The 14785-nt window shown below is 35.0% G+C and overlaps 1 protein-coding gene across 1 annotated transcript in view; it reads right to left on the minus strand.

The window, feature by feature from the left end:
• RTN1 (reticulon 1) overlaps nucleotides 1–14384 on the minus strand; it is a 255883-nt gene extending 241499 nt beyond the window's left edge. Inside the window, exon 1 of the mRNA XM_003759325.3 lies at nucleotides 13805–14384. Coding sequence (XP_003759373.1) covers nucleotides 13805–14102 — 298 coding nt within the window. The 5' untranslated portion in view covers nucleotides 14103–14384. The remainder of the gene's footprint in view (nucleotides 1–13804) is intronic.
• Between the last annotated feature and the right edge of the window lie 401 nt (nucleotides 14385–14785).

Raw genomic sequence — 14785 nt, forward strand, 5'->3', positions numbered from 1 at the left:
AATGTTTGTGGCAGCCCTTTTTGTAGTGGCTAAAACTGAAACTGAATGGATGTCCATCAGTTGGAGAATGGCTGAATAAATTGTGGTATATGAATATTATGGAATATTACTGTTCTGTAAGAAATGACCAACAGGATGATTTCAGAAAGGCCTGGAGAGACTTACATGAACTGATGCTGAGTGAAATGAGCAGGACCAGGAGATCATTATATACTTCAACAACAATACTATATGATGACCAGTTCTGATGGACCAGGCCATCCTCAGCAACGAGATCAACCAAATCATTTCCAATGGAGCAGTAATGAACTGAACCAGCTATGCCCAGAAAAAGAACTCTGGGAGATGACTAAAACCATTACATTGAATTCCCAATCCCTATATTTATGCACACCTGCATTTTTGATTTCCTTCACAAGCTAATTGTACAATATTTCAGAGTCTGATTCTTTTTGTACAGCAAAATAACGTTTTGGTCATGTATACTTATTGTGTATCTAATTTATATTTTAATATATTTAATATCTACTGATCATCCTGCCATCTAGGGGAGGGGGTGGGGGGTAAGAGGTGAAAAATTGGAACAAGAGGTATGGCAATTGTTAATGCTGTAAAGTTACCCATGTATATATCCTGTAAATAAAAGGCTATTAAATTAAAAAAAAAAAGAAATGTTAGCTTGAGTAATAATAAGAAAAGAAAAAGAAATTAAAAGAATTAGAATAGATAATAAAGAGGTGAAATTATCACTCTAATATAATGGTATGCTTAAGCGAATCCTGGAGAATCATCTAAAAACCTACTTGAAACAATTAACAGCATTAGCAGTTACAAGATATAAAATAAAATCACAGATATCATTAGCATTTCTGTAAGTTACCAACAAAGCCCAGCAGTGAGACAGAAGGAGAATTTCTATTGAAAATAACTATAGACAAAATAAAATATTTGAGTGAATACCTGTCAAGGTAAACCCAGGAACTACATGAACACAATTACAAAACACTTTTCACATAAATAAAGTCATATCTAAACAACTGGAAAAATATCAATTGGTCATGGGTAGGCTGAGGTAATATAATACAAATGGCAATCCTATCTAAATTATTCTATTTGCTCAGTGCTATACTAATCAAACTGCCAAAAAAAATACAGAGCTAGAAAAAAGTAATAACAAAATTCATCTGGAAGAACAAAGGTCAAGAATATCAAGGGAATTAATGGAAAAAAAATACAAAAGATGATAGCTTAGCAATATCAGATCTAAAACTATTATAAAGTAGCAGTCATCAAAAATATATGATACCTGATAAGAAATAGAATGGAAGATCACTGGAATAGGTTAGATGTACACAACAATCAATGATTATAATAATCTAATATCTGATATACCCCAAAACTCCAACTTCTAAGATAAGAACTCACTATTTCCCAAAAATTGCTGGGAAAACTGGAAGATAATATGTCAGAAATTCATCATGCACTTACATTTCATATCCCATACCAAAACAAAGTTAAAATAAATACATGATTTAGGCATAAAGTGTGTAATAGTATAAGCAATTTAGGAGAGTAATGGGTAATTTATCTATCAAATTTTTGAAGAAGGGAATAATCTATAGCCAAAGAAGAACTAAAGAACAGTTTTTGATTACATTAAATTAAAAAGGTTTTGCACAAACAAAACCAACACAGCCAAGATTAGAAGGGAAGCACAAAAAAATTTTATAGTCAATGTTTCTGATAAAGACCTCATTTCTAAAATATATAAAGAATTGTGTCAAATTTATAAGAATAAAAGCCATTTCCCAATTGATAAATGTCAAAAGATATGAAAGACAACTTTCAGATGATGAAATTAAAGCTATCTATATATAGTCTTATAAAAAAATGCTCTAAATCACTACTGATTAGAGAAATACACATTAAAACAACTCTGAGGTACCATCTCACACCTCTCAGATTGGCTAAGATGACAGAAAAAGGCAGTGATAAATGTTGGAGGGGATGTGGGAAAATGGGGACATTAATGCATTGTTGATGTATTTGTGAAATGATCTAACCATTCTGGAGAGCAATTTGGAACTATGCCCAAAGAGCTATAAAACTGTGTATATCCTTTGATCCAGCAAGGGATACATAAAAGAGGGAAAGGGACCCATATGTGCAAAAATGTTTGTAATAGTTCTTTTTGTGGTGGCAAAGAATTGGAAAATGATTATATGCCCATCAATTAGGGAATGGCTGAATAAGTCTTGGTATATGAAAGTAATGCAATATTATTATTATAAAAAATGATGAACATGCTGATTTTAGAAAGGCCTTGAAAGATTTACATGAAGTGATGCTGTGTGAAATAAGCAGAATTGGGAATGTATTAGATACAGTTACAGCAAGATTGTGAGGTGGTCAACTCTGACAGACTTGGTTCTTCTCAGTAGTTCAATGATCCAAGGCAATCCTAATAAACTTTGGATGGAAAAGACCATCAATATCCAGAGAAAGAACTATGGAGATGGAAAGTAAATCAACACTTGCTATGTTCACTTTTTTTCTCCTCTGTTACAATCACCAAGAAAAGAAGCAATCTATTCTCACTTTTGTCAGATGATTTCATATATTATGCTTAACCCTTTACTGCCTAATAATGTAATGATTGATATTCATTATGTTAATAATAGTAACCATTAATATTATTCAATATTATTATTAATATTGATTACCAAATATTATTGATAATAGCTATTATTATTACTACAAATAAGGAATATTACAAAACAGAAATATATATGACACTATTCTACTATTGTTGCTTGGACATTCTTTAAGTCTAGGGACTATATCATTGATAAAGGGAATACCAATGATATAGGAAACTACTCCAAAGCTGATTGGAACCTTCTCTGCAGTTGACATTTGAATTGTCTGACTTCTGAGCACAGGCTTTTTATTTTACCCTATTACACTATCTCCCAATTTCTCAAAATACTCTTTTGCTTTGGTAGGAAGGAATTTTATTATTTGCATATGAAAAACCAAACTAAAAATGACAAGTTGATCAATTAACCAATCAACAACCATTTATTCATTAAGTATTTTTATTATTTGGACATTGTGATAAGCCCAAAGAATCAAAAACAGTACCTATCCTCATGGAGTTTACATTCTAAGCTTACTAATAGTAAGGATCTGTCAACCAAATACTTAGGGGAAAATATAGTGAACTATGTTCCCCTCATAATTTCCCTATATCTCTCAGTAGTAGTACCAGGATTCTTTGAGTCACCCATGACCCAAAATCCTAGAAGTAATCTTTGACTAATAAAAACAATAATTAAAAAATGACTCAGATATGACAAACAACTTAACAACAACAACAAAAATGTATTGTTCAAAGAGCTAGAACCAATACTTTAGTTTGATCCATAAGATCTCATAGACTCATAATCTCATTTTTCTCATCTGTAAAATAGAGCCAATTTTGCTTACAGCAAGCTAACTCTCAGGATTATTATGATGGAAGCCTTTAAGGTTTTAAATACTGTTTGCAATTTTGTTAGCTTAAGGAAACTTCAGTATTGATATGAAAGTTCTCTCCACTAAGGCAAAAGGCAGTCAATAACTTCATAAATAAATATTCATAAATAACCAAAGTACATAGATAAATTACCTATTCAGGCTTATAGAATAATGTGATGAGACAGAATTTAAATACAATGTTTTATAAATCTAAGCCCCCACAATTTATTTTCTATGTCTTTTTGTCATATACTTTCAGATTATAATTATCCCTGTTTCATACTCCTCATCCGTATTGCATTACATTTTTACAAATTAGGAATACTTCTTCTTTATTTGTTTTTCTTAGTCACTAAATCTTACCAGTTTTTCCTTTGAAAGGTCTCTCATATTTGTTTCTTATTATCCTTATTTCCACTGGCATAGGTATGTCCTCATCACCTCATACATGGAAACTCCCATTTTCTTCATTCACAGTTTACTTCTCTAACTCCTAGTTTCTTTTTTTTGCTCCCATCCATATCTCTGTCTTTCTTGAGTTCAACCTGTATATTTCTTCCTTAAATATCACTTTCATCATATTATTCTACCACACATAAACACGGAATGCTTCTCTCTTTCCTTCCAAATCAGGTTTAAATTCCTCTTCATAACTAGCAAGGCTTTTAAAACCTTGTTAATATTGTTTTCTACACTACTCCAAACATTTTCTCTTTTCTTGAGTAAACTTATTCTCTTCATTGTGCCCCAAACACTTGTACTCTATTTCAAATGCTAGGGCTTTGTCTGTGTCATATCCCTATCCAGAATGTTTCCCTTCATTCTCTATCCAGATTTTTCCCATGGGATCATAGTCTCCAAGAAGTCTTCCATGATCTTTTCAATACTCATTGATTTATCTCTCTTCTAATTTCCCACAACAGTTATATTCACAATTGAGCACCTCATTATATTCCCTCTTGTACTATGACTAATGGTTTCATAATATATTATTCTATATTAATATTTGTTATCAGCATTTTGGACTAGTATCTGAAAATAAATTAGAAATGGGGAAATTAAGAGTTCCCACTATTATCTAAGGATTTAACACTGTCTCCATGACTTAGGGAATTTTTGGCTCCAAGGAAGGCAGTTACTCTTCCAGTGAAGGCAGGCCTTTATTAAACAATTGTTCCCCTAAAGGATACCACTCACCAGGATGAAATTAAAGAAAGTACCATTAACAACCACCAAAACATGGCACTTAACATTTAAGAATCCTGAGTACTAAAATCTTAGTTTGGTCTGTTTTCCCACCATCTTAACAACTATCCCCTAATTACTAGTGCTTTCATTCTGTTGATTTATTTGCAATCAATCTTATATGTCTTATTTTCTTGCTGTTTCTTTCATCAGAATGTTAAAAGCAGAAGATCTGGGACTGTCTTTTGCCTTTCTTTGTATCCCAAGAGCTTATGTACAATCCCTATTACACAGCATTTAATAAATGCTAGTTGATGAACTTTTTTGATACTTTGTTTATTTCTCTTTATAGGAATAATTTCCATCAGCAATAACCCCTTCAATCCTGAATAATTTGACTTGCCCAATTACTAGGTTCTTCAACCACTTTCCTTACTCAGTCTTTGTCCATATATGTCTTAACATTCAGTTTCGTCATATACAACAATCCCTCTACAAAGATTCTAAACTACTTGATGGCAAGATACTGTATCATTTTTTTCATCCTTGTGTCTTTTTCCAGAGTCTACTTCTGTACCTAATAATAGTAAGCTAATAAATACTTGTGAAATTGAATTAGCTCTAAATTTTTCCTCCTGTTTCTTTTGTAAATACCTTTTAATCTAGACATTATGGAACATATTATTATAATTATAACATTATAACCACAGGCACCTGGGAGGAAAAAGCTGGTGGGTCTAGAGCTTGGAAGCTCTAAAGTGCAGTTGGCTATACAGAGTCAATATCTGAGTTATCCATACAATAAGTCCCTGGGAGTAGGGAAGCTATTGATATGCTTAAGGAGGTGAAAAGTGGTCTGGCTCAAAAATAGAACAGGTCAAAGCTGCCATGATAAAAAAATAGTGGCCCAGGCCCTTCCATAGCCTAGGTGAGATGAGGAGACCTATTCTTTAAAAAATCAACAAACAGATAGATATTGTCATTACCATGCCAATTCCAGACCTAGGAGTAAATCACAATTAATCTTTATAGATCCTATCCCCTTCTTGATAGATTTCAAACAATTTGAACAATTGTTTGTTTCTCTCAGAGTAAATAGTACAATGATTTGGACAATGGGAGATGCTCAGATTTCCCAGACTTGGTTGCAAATTAACAAGGGAGATAGAAGGAATATATTTATTTTGATTCTTACTCCATTACCACCAAAGCTTAACTGTCATTCTAATACACATCATTCTTCTTTATAAAAAATAATGCAATACATGCCAGAATCTTCAATTCAAATCAACAGTATGTATTGAGCACTTAATGTACTAGGCACTGTAAAGGATACAAGAAAAATATAAGACACACTGTCTATCTTCAAGAAACTACCACTTAGTATAATTATTTTAAACATAAACATCATCAAAGACTGCAACTATTCATACTAAAAGGTTCATATTAAAAATAGTTCATGAGGCTACTCACTAAACTTGATTTTGTAATAAGCAATATATTAGAGTAAGAGGGTAAATAGAAGACAGGAAAGGATATGCTTTATTTGAAACATTTAATAGTTAATAAGTTATTAAGGTATTCTAAGATATGTCACTGTACTTGGCTATGTTGGAAACCATTCTTTAGCTACCATAGGACAGAAAAAAAGAAAAATGGGAAGGATAAAAAAAAGTGAGAGATTACGAATAAGGATAAAGATCAAGATGAAGAGAGAGAAGATGGACAAAGAGATGTAAAGAGAAAGATAAACATATACAGAAATTGAATTACTTATCACATGTAGCAAATTTCTGTCTGTTCGAATTACCTAAGGCTGAAAAGATTCATGAGGATTAATAGTAGTGCACAAACTATTAGAATACTGATAATTCAGAACAGAAATGAGTGCAAGGGATAATATTGCAAAAAAAAAAATTACCTAGGCATGGGTTCTGTCAATAAAAAGTTATAATTATTTTTAAAAAAGAACACTAATAATTTACAAATAAGTAGTTAACTATAATTTCAAAGAAATATATTAAAGAAATCTCCACATTTGAGACTTCTAATTTGGAAGTTAGCTGAAGTTTTGTGGATACTGTTGCTGATTTCATTTGCTTGTTACTTTTCTTCTTTGAGACATGTCTAAATGATGCTGCCACCTAAAGTTGGAATTACTGAGCCCTCAATATGGAAAGAAATATCTTTCTGTATATCCCTATTTAAAATGGTAACCACATTTTAATATAGTGTGGTGATCAGAAAATTGAATTTGGAGTTAAAATACATGAATTCAAATTTGACATACTGCTTAGATTTTTCAAGACTCAGTTGAAAATTAACATAGGGAGATTTTTTTTTTTTAATTTTGGCTCCTACCTTACTTAGTCTTCTACTTACAACTAGCATACTCTTAGTCAACTTGATTAACATATCTGTACCTCATCTATACAATAAGGAAGATTTTGATAAGATGACCTCTAAGAGCTTTTAAAGTTATAAATCCTAAAATCTTACCATCACAAAATGTCTCATATAGTGGATTTTTTGTGGTTTAGTCATTTTCAGCTTTGTTCAACTCTTTGTGAAAACCCCTTTCAGGAGCTTTCTTGGCAAAAATACAGGAGTGGTTTGCCATTCAACAATATAACAGATTGTTTCAGGAAGTTGTAAAAGTTTCTACTAAGCAAAGGCTGAAGGGCCATCTCTTAGATATTGTAGAAAGATAATACTCATAAATAACTACTTGCCTACCAAAAAGATAAATTTGTATTACATCCTCTGATCCTAAGAATCAAGTTTTACATCTCATTCATATAATTTAATTTCAAATCTATAGCTCACCAAGCAAGCATATATTAAAAATCTGCCATGTCCAAGCCACAGTTCAACAAGCATATGTTAAATGCCTACTATGCACAAGTCACTGTGCTACATTTTAGAGATACAGAGTCAAAAATAAAACAATACTTGACCTCCAAGTAGCCTAAACTCTATTGAATATTTGCATATGAGTTCTTGAAATATTTAAATATACCCATCAAATTACCCTTAGACTTTTATTCTTTAGACTAAACATCTCCAATTTCTTCAATTTATCTCAGATGCCTCAATGGTCAAGCCAGATCCTTCTCCTTAACCTTCATATTGTCAATGTTTTTCTTAAAATTTAGTACATAAAGTATATGGTGTGAACTTTGGAATTGGGGGAAGGTAATAACCTGCATGTCAATTCAAGTTTTCCTAATTTATAACATTAGGGGAAAACTTGTCTTAAATGACCTATTTGTAGTTGTTCATTTGTAATAAACAAATGGTTCTGAATAGGATGTTATCTAAATCCTGAAGTCACATGGATGGAGCACCATAAACTTACCATATAGTAAAATTTCATGATTGAAAGAGAATCTGTGTTTGCCAGGTAGGTAGGATAATGGATACTTTTGTATTTGGAGTAAAAAGATATGAGTTAAAAATCCTGCTTCAGTCACAAGTCACTTGCACTATTTCCTCAGTTTCCTTGAATATAAAATGATGGTAAAAGTATCTTCATAATGTTGTGAAGTAACATGTAGGAATTCGCAAACTTTAAACATTATGTAAATGTCAATTATTATTAATGTCATCATCGTTATTATTAGGCCCCTGATTAATCAATAAATTCAATCCTGAGAGTGCAGGCAAATAGAATCTCAAAATCATTTTGGACATATAGCATTCCCATTAGAAACTATGAGGAGAAAGAAAGTTGGCTTCTAATCTAAGGAAGGCTTTATAAAATTACTGAACTGGATAGAGCCACAGATAGAGCTCAGCAGCATGCAAAAAGAAATCTTCCTCCTTTGAGTTATCATCAAATCATTAATCAAAATTTCTAGCTACAGTTGTCCAACTAGCACAAACATATTTAGCAGTGCTATTATCCAGACATTTCTTCATATTTACACTAAAGAAACATAAGGAAAAATTGTCTACTGCCTTGCTAGACTCAAGAAATATTATGTAAATGGAATTCTTCTGACTGGTCAACTCAGAGACCCAATTAAAAAGAAATGTTAAGTTTGGCATAAACTTTCCTAGTGAAGACATGATTATCAGTAATGATTACCTCATTCTTTTCTAAGTGCCCACTGCCCATCTGTTAGATAAAAGTCTAAAATTTTGCCAATGATTAACATTAAACTTACTATTTTGCAGTTTCAGAAGTATACCTTTTTTTACTTTTGAAAACTTGGCATATAACATTTGCCCATTTCTTTCTCTTTTTTTCCATTAAGCTCATCTAATCCTTCACTACTCTTAAAAAGTACTAAACCCCCACAACTTTTGGAAAAAAAATGATACAATTTTATCACTTTACTGAACATCTTCAAGTGAAGGTCAAATAGTATCTGTCAGAATTGTTAGATTGGACTTGATCCAGTCGGGGGAGAGGGGGAGAACACTAGGAGTGAGAGAACTTAGGTTCAAATCTTCCCTGTGATACTACATATCTGGGTGGCCCAATGGATAATATGTAACCCTGGAGTCAAGAAGACTCATTTTCCTAAGTTCAAATCTGGCCTCAGACACTAGCTGTGTGATCCTGGATAAGTCACTTCACCCTGTTTGTCTCAGTTTACTTATCTGTAAAACGAGCTGAAGAAAGAAATAGAAAACCATTCCCTTATCTTTGCCAAGATGGACTTACTTGACTGCAAGACAACTAAACAACAATCCTTACTATTTATGTAACCTTGGATAAGTCACTTAACATATTAGGTCTTCAGTTTCCTTATCTATTAAATAATGGGGCTGAACTCAATAAGCTATGATGAGTACTGTGAAATACTAGGTACAAGGTCTTCCATTGCATCCAAGGCCATCTCCAGTCATCCTGATCTATATCTAGCCATTGGACCCAGATGGCTCTGGAGGGGGATATGAGGCGGGTGACCTTGCACAGCCTTCCCTCACTTAAATCCAATTCCCTTGCATGTCATGGCATCACCTCCCTGATGTTATGATCCTCTTTGAGGACAAAGAATAAATAACAATAATTGTGAAGTTCCTACCCTCAAAAATATAGTGCCTACCCTCAAAGAGCTTGCAATCTAGCTGTTATTCAAAAACAACTGTTTATAAACAGAGAATATAAGTATTTTTAAATGATTGGAACATCTATATGCAAGGTACCATGACTAGCTAGATATAAAGGCTAGACTTAAACACTTGAAAAGTTTACTAATAGTGCAAGGGAGTGTGACTGTGGGAGAGTACTGGTAAGTAATGTAACATAATTGCTATTAACAATCTGCTAAAACGTTGATTCAAATCTCATCAGAATATAAAGCAGTTTGTGGGATTGCTGATCAGGCATTTTACATTTCATTTTGTCTGCACTCTCCAAACAACTCCCAGTATATCTCCTAGTAAAATGGCCAAGGTTGGTCTCCAATGCAGAAGCTTCTGTACCAACCAGAACCATTCATTGTGCCTAGGATGTCTGGACTGCAAGGCTGATGCTCAGTCATGACTCAGGAAAGGAAACAAAGAAGAAAAGATTACCTGCGGTTTAGGCATGAGTTTATCTAATTGAATGCATATTCCACGTGGCAGTAGTTACAAGAAAGGGGAAAGCACAAAGACCAGATCCCTCAAAGGGATTCTAGAGAAAGAGTACACTACTTGCCACGATGCTGAAGCCATTTCTTCTTTTAATTAATACTGCCAATGTATACACCAATACCATCCCAGGGTTGGAGAGAACCAGTGCAACATTTAGGTTTGCTGTGTCATTAAAAAATGTCAACTCTCATTAGCACTGGGATATCACAGGGGCAAAAGTAGGCCCTACTACTTTTAGAGAGCATAACAAGGAAGAGCAACTCTAACTATGTTCCATGGTATAGTCCTCTTTATACCTGAATGCACTGCCTCCTCACCTCTGCCTTATAGGTTTCTTCCTTCACAACTATTTACATATACTAACTTCTAATCACAGTCTTTCCCGATCTTCCCACTTCCAACTACTAGTGCCTTCCTCTAACTTGTTTTATTTAACTACCTTGTATTTTGTTTTTATTCTGCACATATTTATTCTTCATATCCATATATATGTACATATTATCTCCTGCAATAAAATATAAGTCCCTTGGCAGAACAGTCTGTTAAGCTTTTTTCTTTGTATCTCCAATGCCTGGCATAGTGCCCAGCAAGCAGCAAGCATTTAACAAGATGTCTGTTGATTGATTGATTAATGTAAAAGTTTTTACTTTTCATTGTGAATATTTCAATTTAGTGGAAAAAAAGATCCAGACTAAAATATCTAAAAACACTGTGCTGAGCTTTTTGTGTGTGGTTACTTTAATGATATTAAAACATACATTCATTTTAGCAGATAAATGACATCAGTCTGAACAATATTTTTGGAAATGTTTCTTGGGAAACTTTAATTACCACCAATGTATAAAAATAAATAACAGAATTTTTGTCCAGGTGGCATGGCCTCTTCTTCAGAAAACAGAATTCTTAAGCTCTAAAATCTGCCTCACAAGTTAATCCTTTGGGGAGGGGGGGTGGCAATCTGTTTACAGTACTGTTTCTCCAAAGCCTAAGTAAATTTTTAATTTGAATTGAGTCCCAATTGAGTTCTTAACACATGAGGTGAACAACATTTTCTTCTCCTTGCTTTTTGTCTAGAGAAGAAGAAGATATAGTAACATGATGAATATGACCCAATTTTGTTTGGCAATTCCAAAGCCTAATTATAAACTTGTCATATAAACTTGTCATCTAGGCATTTTGTGCTGGTTCATGGACACCATGTCTATTTCATAAGAAATACAAGTATTTAAATAAATATTCAGCTCCTATAAGAGAAATATCTACAACAGATAAAAATAATTCAAAATAGGGACAGAACATGTGAAAAATTTATGTTCCTTGTACCCCCATTCCATTAATCCCCAATATTTTAAGTTTCCTTGGTTCTTTTGATACTCCAACATATTGAATCAAGTGTAGGGGGAGGAATATCAGAATGCTATAAGTAAATGATTAGAAACTTCTTTCCCCCACCCTGGACATTTAATCTTTAGAACATTTTATTTGTTCAAAATAAGGTGGGGCTAATTTTCCTGGAAAAAATCTTATAACTATGCTAATTTAAAATTTTGAGTTCTGATTCAGCTACAAAATAATCATTAGTCACAAAAAATTATCTTTGCTTGCATGACAAAAAAAAATGTAATCCCTGATCCTGCTATCCTACAGCCAATTATTATATATTTTTTCTACTTATCATTTGTAGAGGTGTATAGTTTTTCAGAAGTATACAAATCTAATGGTTTGCCTTTATTAATTCTCTTCTATTCTAAAAGTTATTGAGAGGCTGCTTGATACAGGAGAAAAAATATTGGTCTATGAGACCTAGATTCAAATCTCACTTTTGAAGCTTTCTGTATATGACCTTGGACAAGTCCTTCTTGGGCCTCAGTTTCCTCAACTGTAAAGTGAAGGAGTGGGACTAGATCATCTCTGAACAGTTTCTCTACCTCTATGATTTATTCTGTTTTTATAGTCTTTATTTTTATTCAATTGCATTGTTCTACTTTTTTGTCCTTACTCCAAGAACAAAACACATTCTATGCCTCTCTCCAACCATTTCCAATTCTCCAATTCCTTTCTATGCATATCTTTTGTGCAAAAGATACCTAAGAAACTCCATCTTTCAAGAATTAGATCATCATATTAAAGAGGTCCTCACCTTAACCAACTAGCTTACTTGTTACTTGTTTGAAGAGGTGGAGTGAGGAGGCGGCACTGGCAGGTGTAACAGAACCCTCTCCTTGCCTTCCTGGCTTCCTTCTCCTCTCCCTTCTTCATTCTCTCCCGACTCCTTTCCCCAGTGGACAGTTCATATTTCACCACCTGCTCCAGAGACTAACCAATAAACAGTACAATATCATCTTTTCCCAATTTAACCCTCCCAACACTATCAGGTTCCCTTGTATTGAAAAGCTATATTTTCAAAAACAGTGCAACTCTCGTCCCACTCTAGCCCCTTTTCTCACGATACTACTGAATTCGTAATGGTCTGCATCAGTATAACATCCATGTTGGGCACACAACTAATAGCACCACCTACCACCTACCCTAGTCTCTAGAAACACAACTCTGGCTCATATCCTGCTGCTCCCTACAACGCCTCACTTCCAGGCAAGTGGTAGCCACCTGATTCACAGGTCCGACAGAGCAAAAGATCAATGCTCTGGGCAGCTGTCTGACGCTTAGGTGCTAGAGCAAATTGGAACTATCTCAAGGGAATAAGCCAAATATGCCGGGTCTGGTCCTAGTTTCTCTGGAACCAAGCTTTACTTATTTCTTATTCAAACCACAAAAACCCTTTACCAAGGTGCGCACTCCACTTGTGCATTTGAAGTTTTAATAACATCTCGGCAGAATGAAGACACAGTTCTTCGCAAGGAAAGAAAATAAGTTCGGGGCGGGGACTCCTAGATCCCAAGACCTTTAGAAATCCTCCCTTTCTAACGTATCTGGGAGAAACAAACACGATAGGAATTAGATGGTGTCTTAAGACAGGAGGAGAAAAAAGAAACGGCAAGTGATGAAGAGTAATGACCGCATCCCTTCCATGAATCTATCCCTTCCATGAATCTATCCCAAGAACTACTAACTGTAAAGGAGATAAGGGCCTCCGTCCGCGCTGCTTTGTTGTTCTAGTCCCTTGTTGCTAGCGCCCACGCTACGTGGAAACACGCCCTAAATTTTTTTTTCAACCAGCTAAAAAAGAAGCCCCTTACCCCTAGGGAGAGAAGAAACTTGAGCCGGAGGCGCAAGCTTAAGCTGTTTACGAGGCTCTGAGCCTAGAAGGCCAATTACATACCTTTTTTTTTTCCTAAAGAGGATCAAAATATTGTTTTTTATTTTTTACATTTATTTATATTTATAAAATTATTTTTATTAGTCTAGCAATATTTCCAAATGTTCGTCGCAATTAAAAAAGTGGAGGAAAAGGAGTTTGCGGAGGAGGAAGGCAGAGGTGGGATAGTGGGCTGGAGAGGTAGCATTAAGAATCTACGCAGATTTGTAGAGCATCTAGGTACCTCGCCTTTACCTGTGGATGCAGTCTCCATGGCAACGGGAGGGTGTTTCTCCTCTTGGCGATCTTTTCCTGAGCCCAATTCCTGCTGCGCCCCTTCTTCAATGCTTTCTCCCCCGCTCCAGCAAGTCTCTCCTGCCGAGTACTGCTGTGGAAGCAACGACGGTGGCCGGTGAAACCCTTTCATCGTCACCGTTTCCTCCTCCTCCTCCTCCTCCTTTTCCTCCTCCTCCTCTTTCCCATCCCCGAAGCATTGTGACCCAGAGCCAGCCAGCAGCAGCAGCTCATCTTTTTGATCCGGTGGCACAGACATGATTCTGCTGGACTCGGTGACTCACTTGTCTCTTATTTGTAGAGGAGGCTACTCTGACTAGAGGCAGTGGCGGGCTGGGTTGTTCTCTGATGCTGCTTGTATAAGGGACTTTGGGAGGCTGCAGTATCACACAGCCTCTTCTGCTGTTGCCACGCTGCTCCTCCTCCTCCCTCTCCTCCCCCTTCTCTTTTTCCTCCTAGTCCTGCTGCTGTTACCGCTACTGCTCCTCCTCCTGCCGCGGTTGCTGACTCGCTACTACAGAACCTATTATTACGCAGGTAAAAATGACTTGCTTCCATAGAGTGCTCCAAAGCTCATGCTAGCTTTCGGTTCAGAGAAGATTAGGGAGATCCTGATTGGTCAACTTAAATGTTTTTCATTTGGAAAAAGGATGAAAAGTGACCACGAAAAACAAAATCCCCAAAGCCCCACACCACTTCTGGGGTATCTTCAGGCTATTGACCTTTTAACTAAAAATTGAACCTTGAGTGATGTCTTGGAACCAAGAATACAAATGAGAGATATGGAGACACCAGGGCCACAGACTCTGAGGCTGGCCTGTAATCAGTTGCGTAAAAACCTAAAAGATAGGGTAAAAGTAGAATATTGTTTATATTAGCTTCCATGTTGCAGATAAAGGAACAAGTATATTCCAGCTTTACTTTATGGGTGTATTTTATTGT

This window comes from Sarcophilus harrisii, chromosome 2 (genome assembly GCF_902635505.1).
Source record: "Sarcophilus harrisii chromosome 2, mSarHar1.11, whole genome shotgun sequence".
NCBI lineage: Eukaryota > Metazoa > Chordata > Mammalia > Dasyuromorphia > Dasyuridae > Sarcophilus > Sarcophilus harrisii.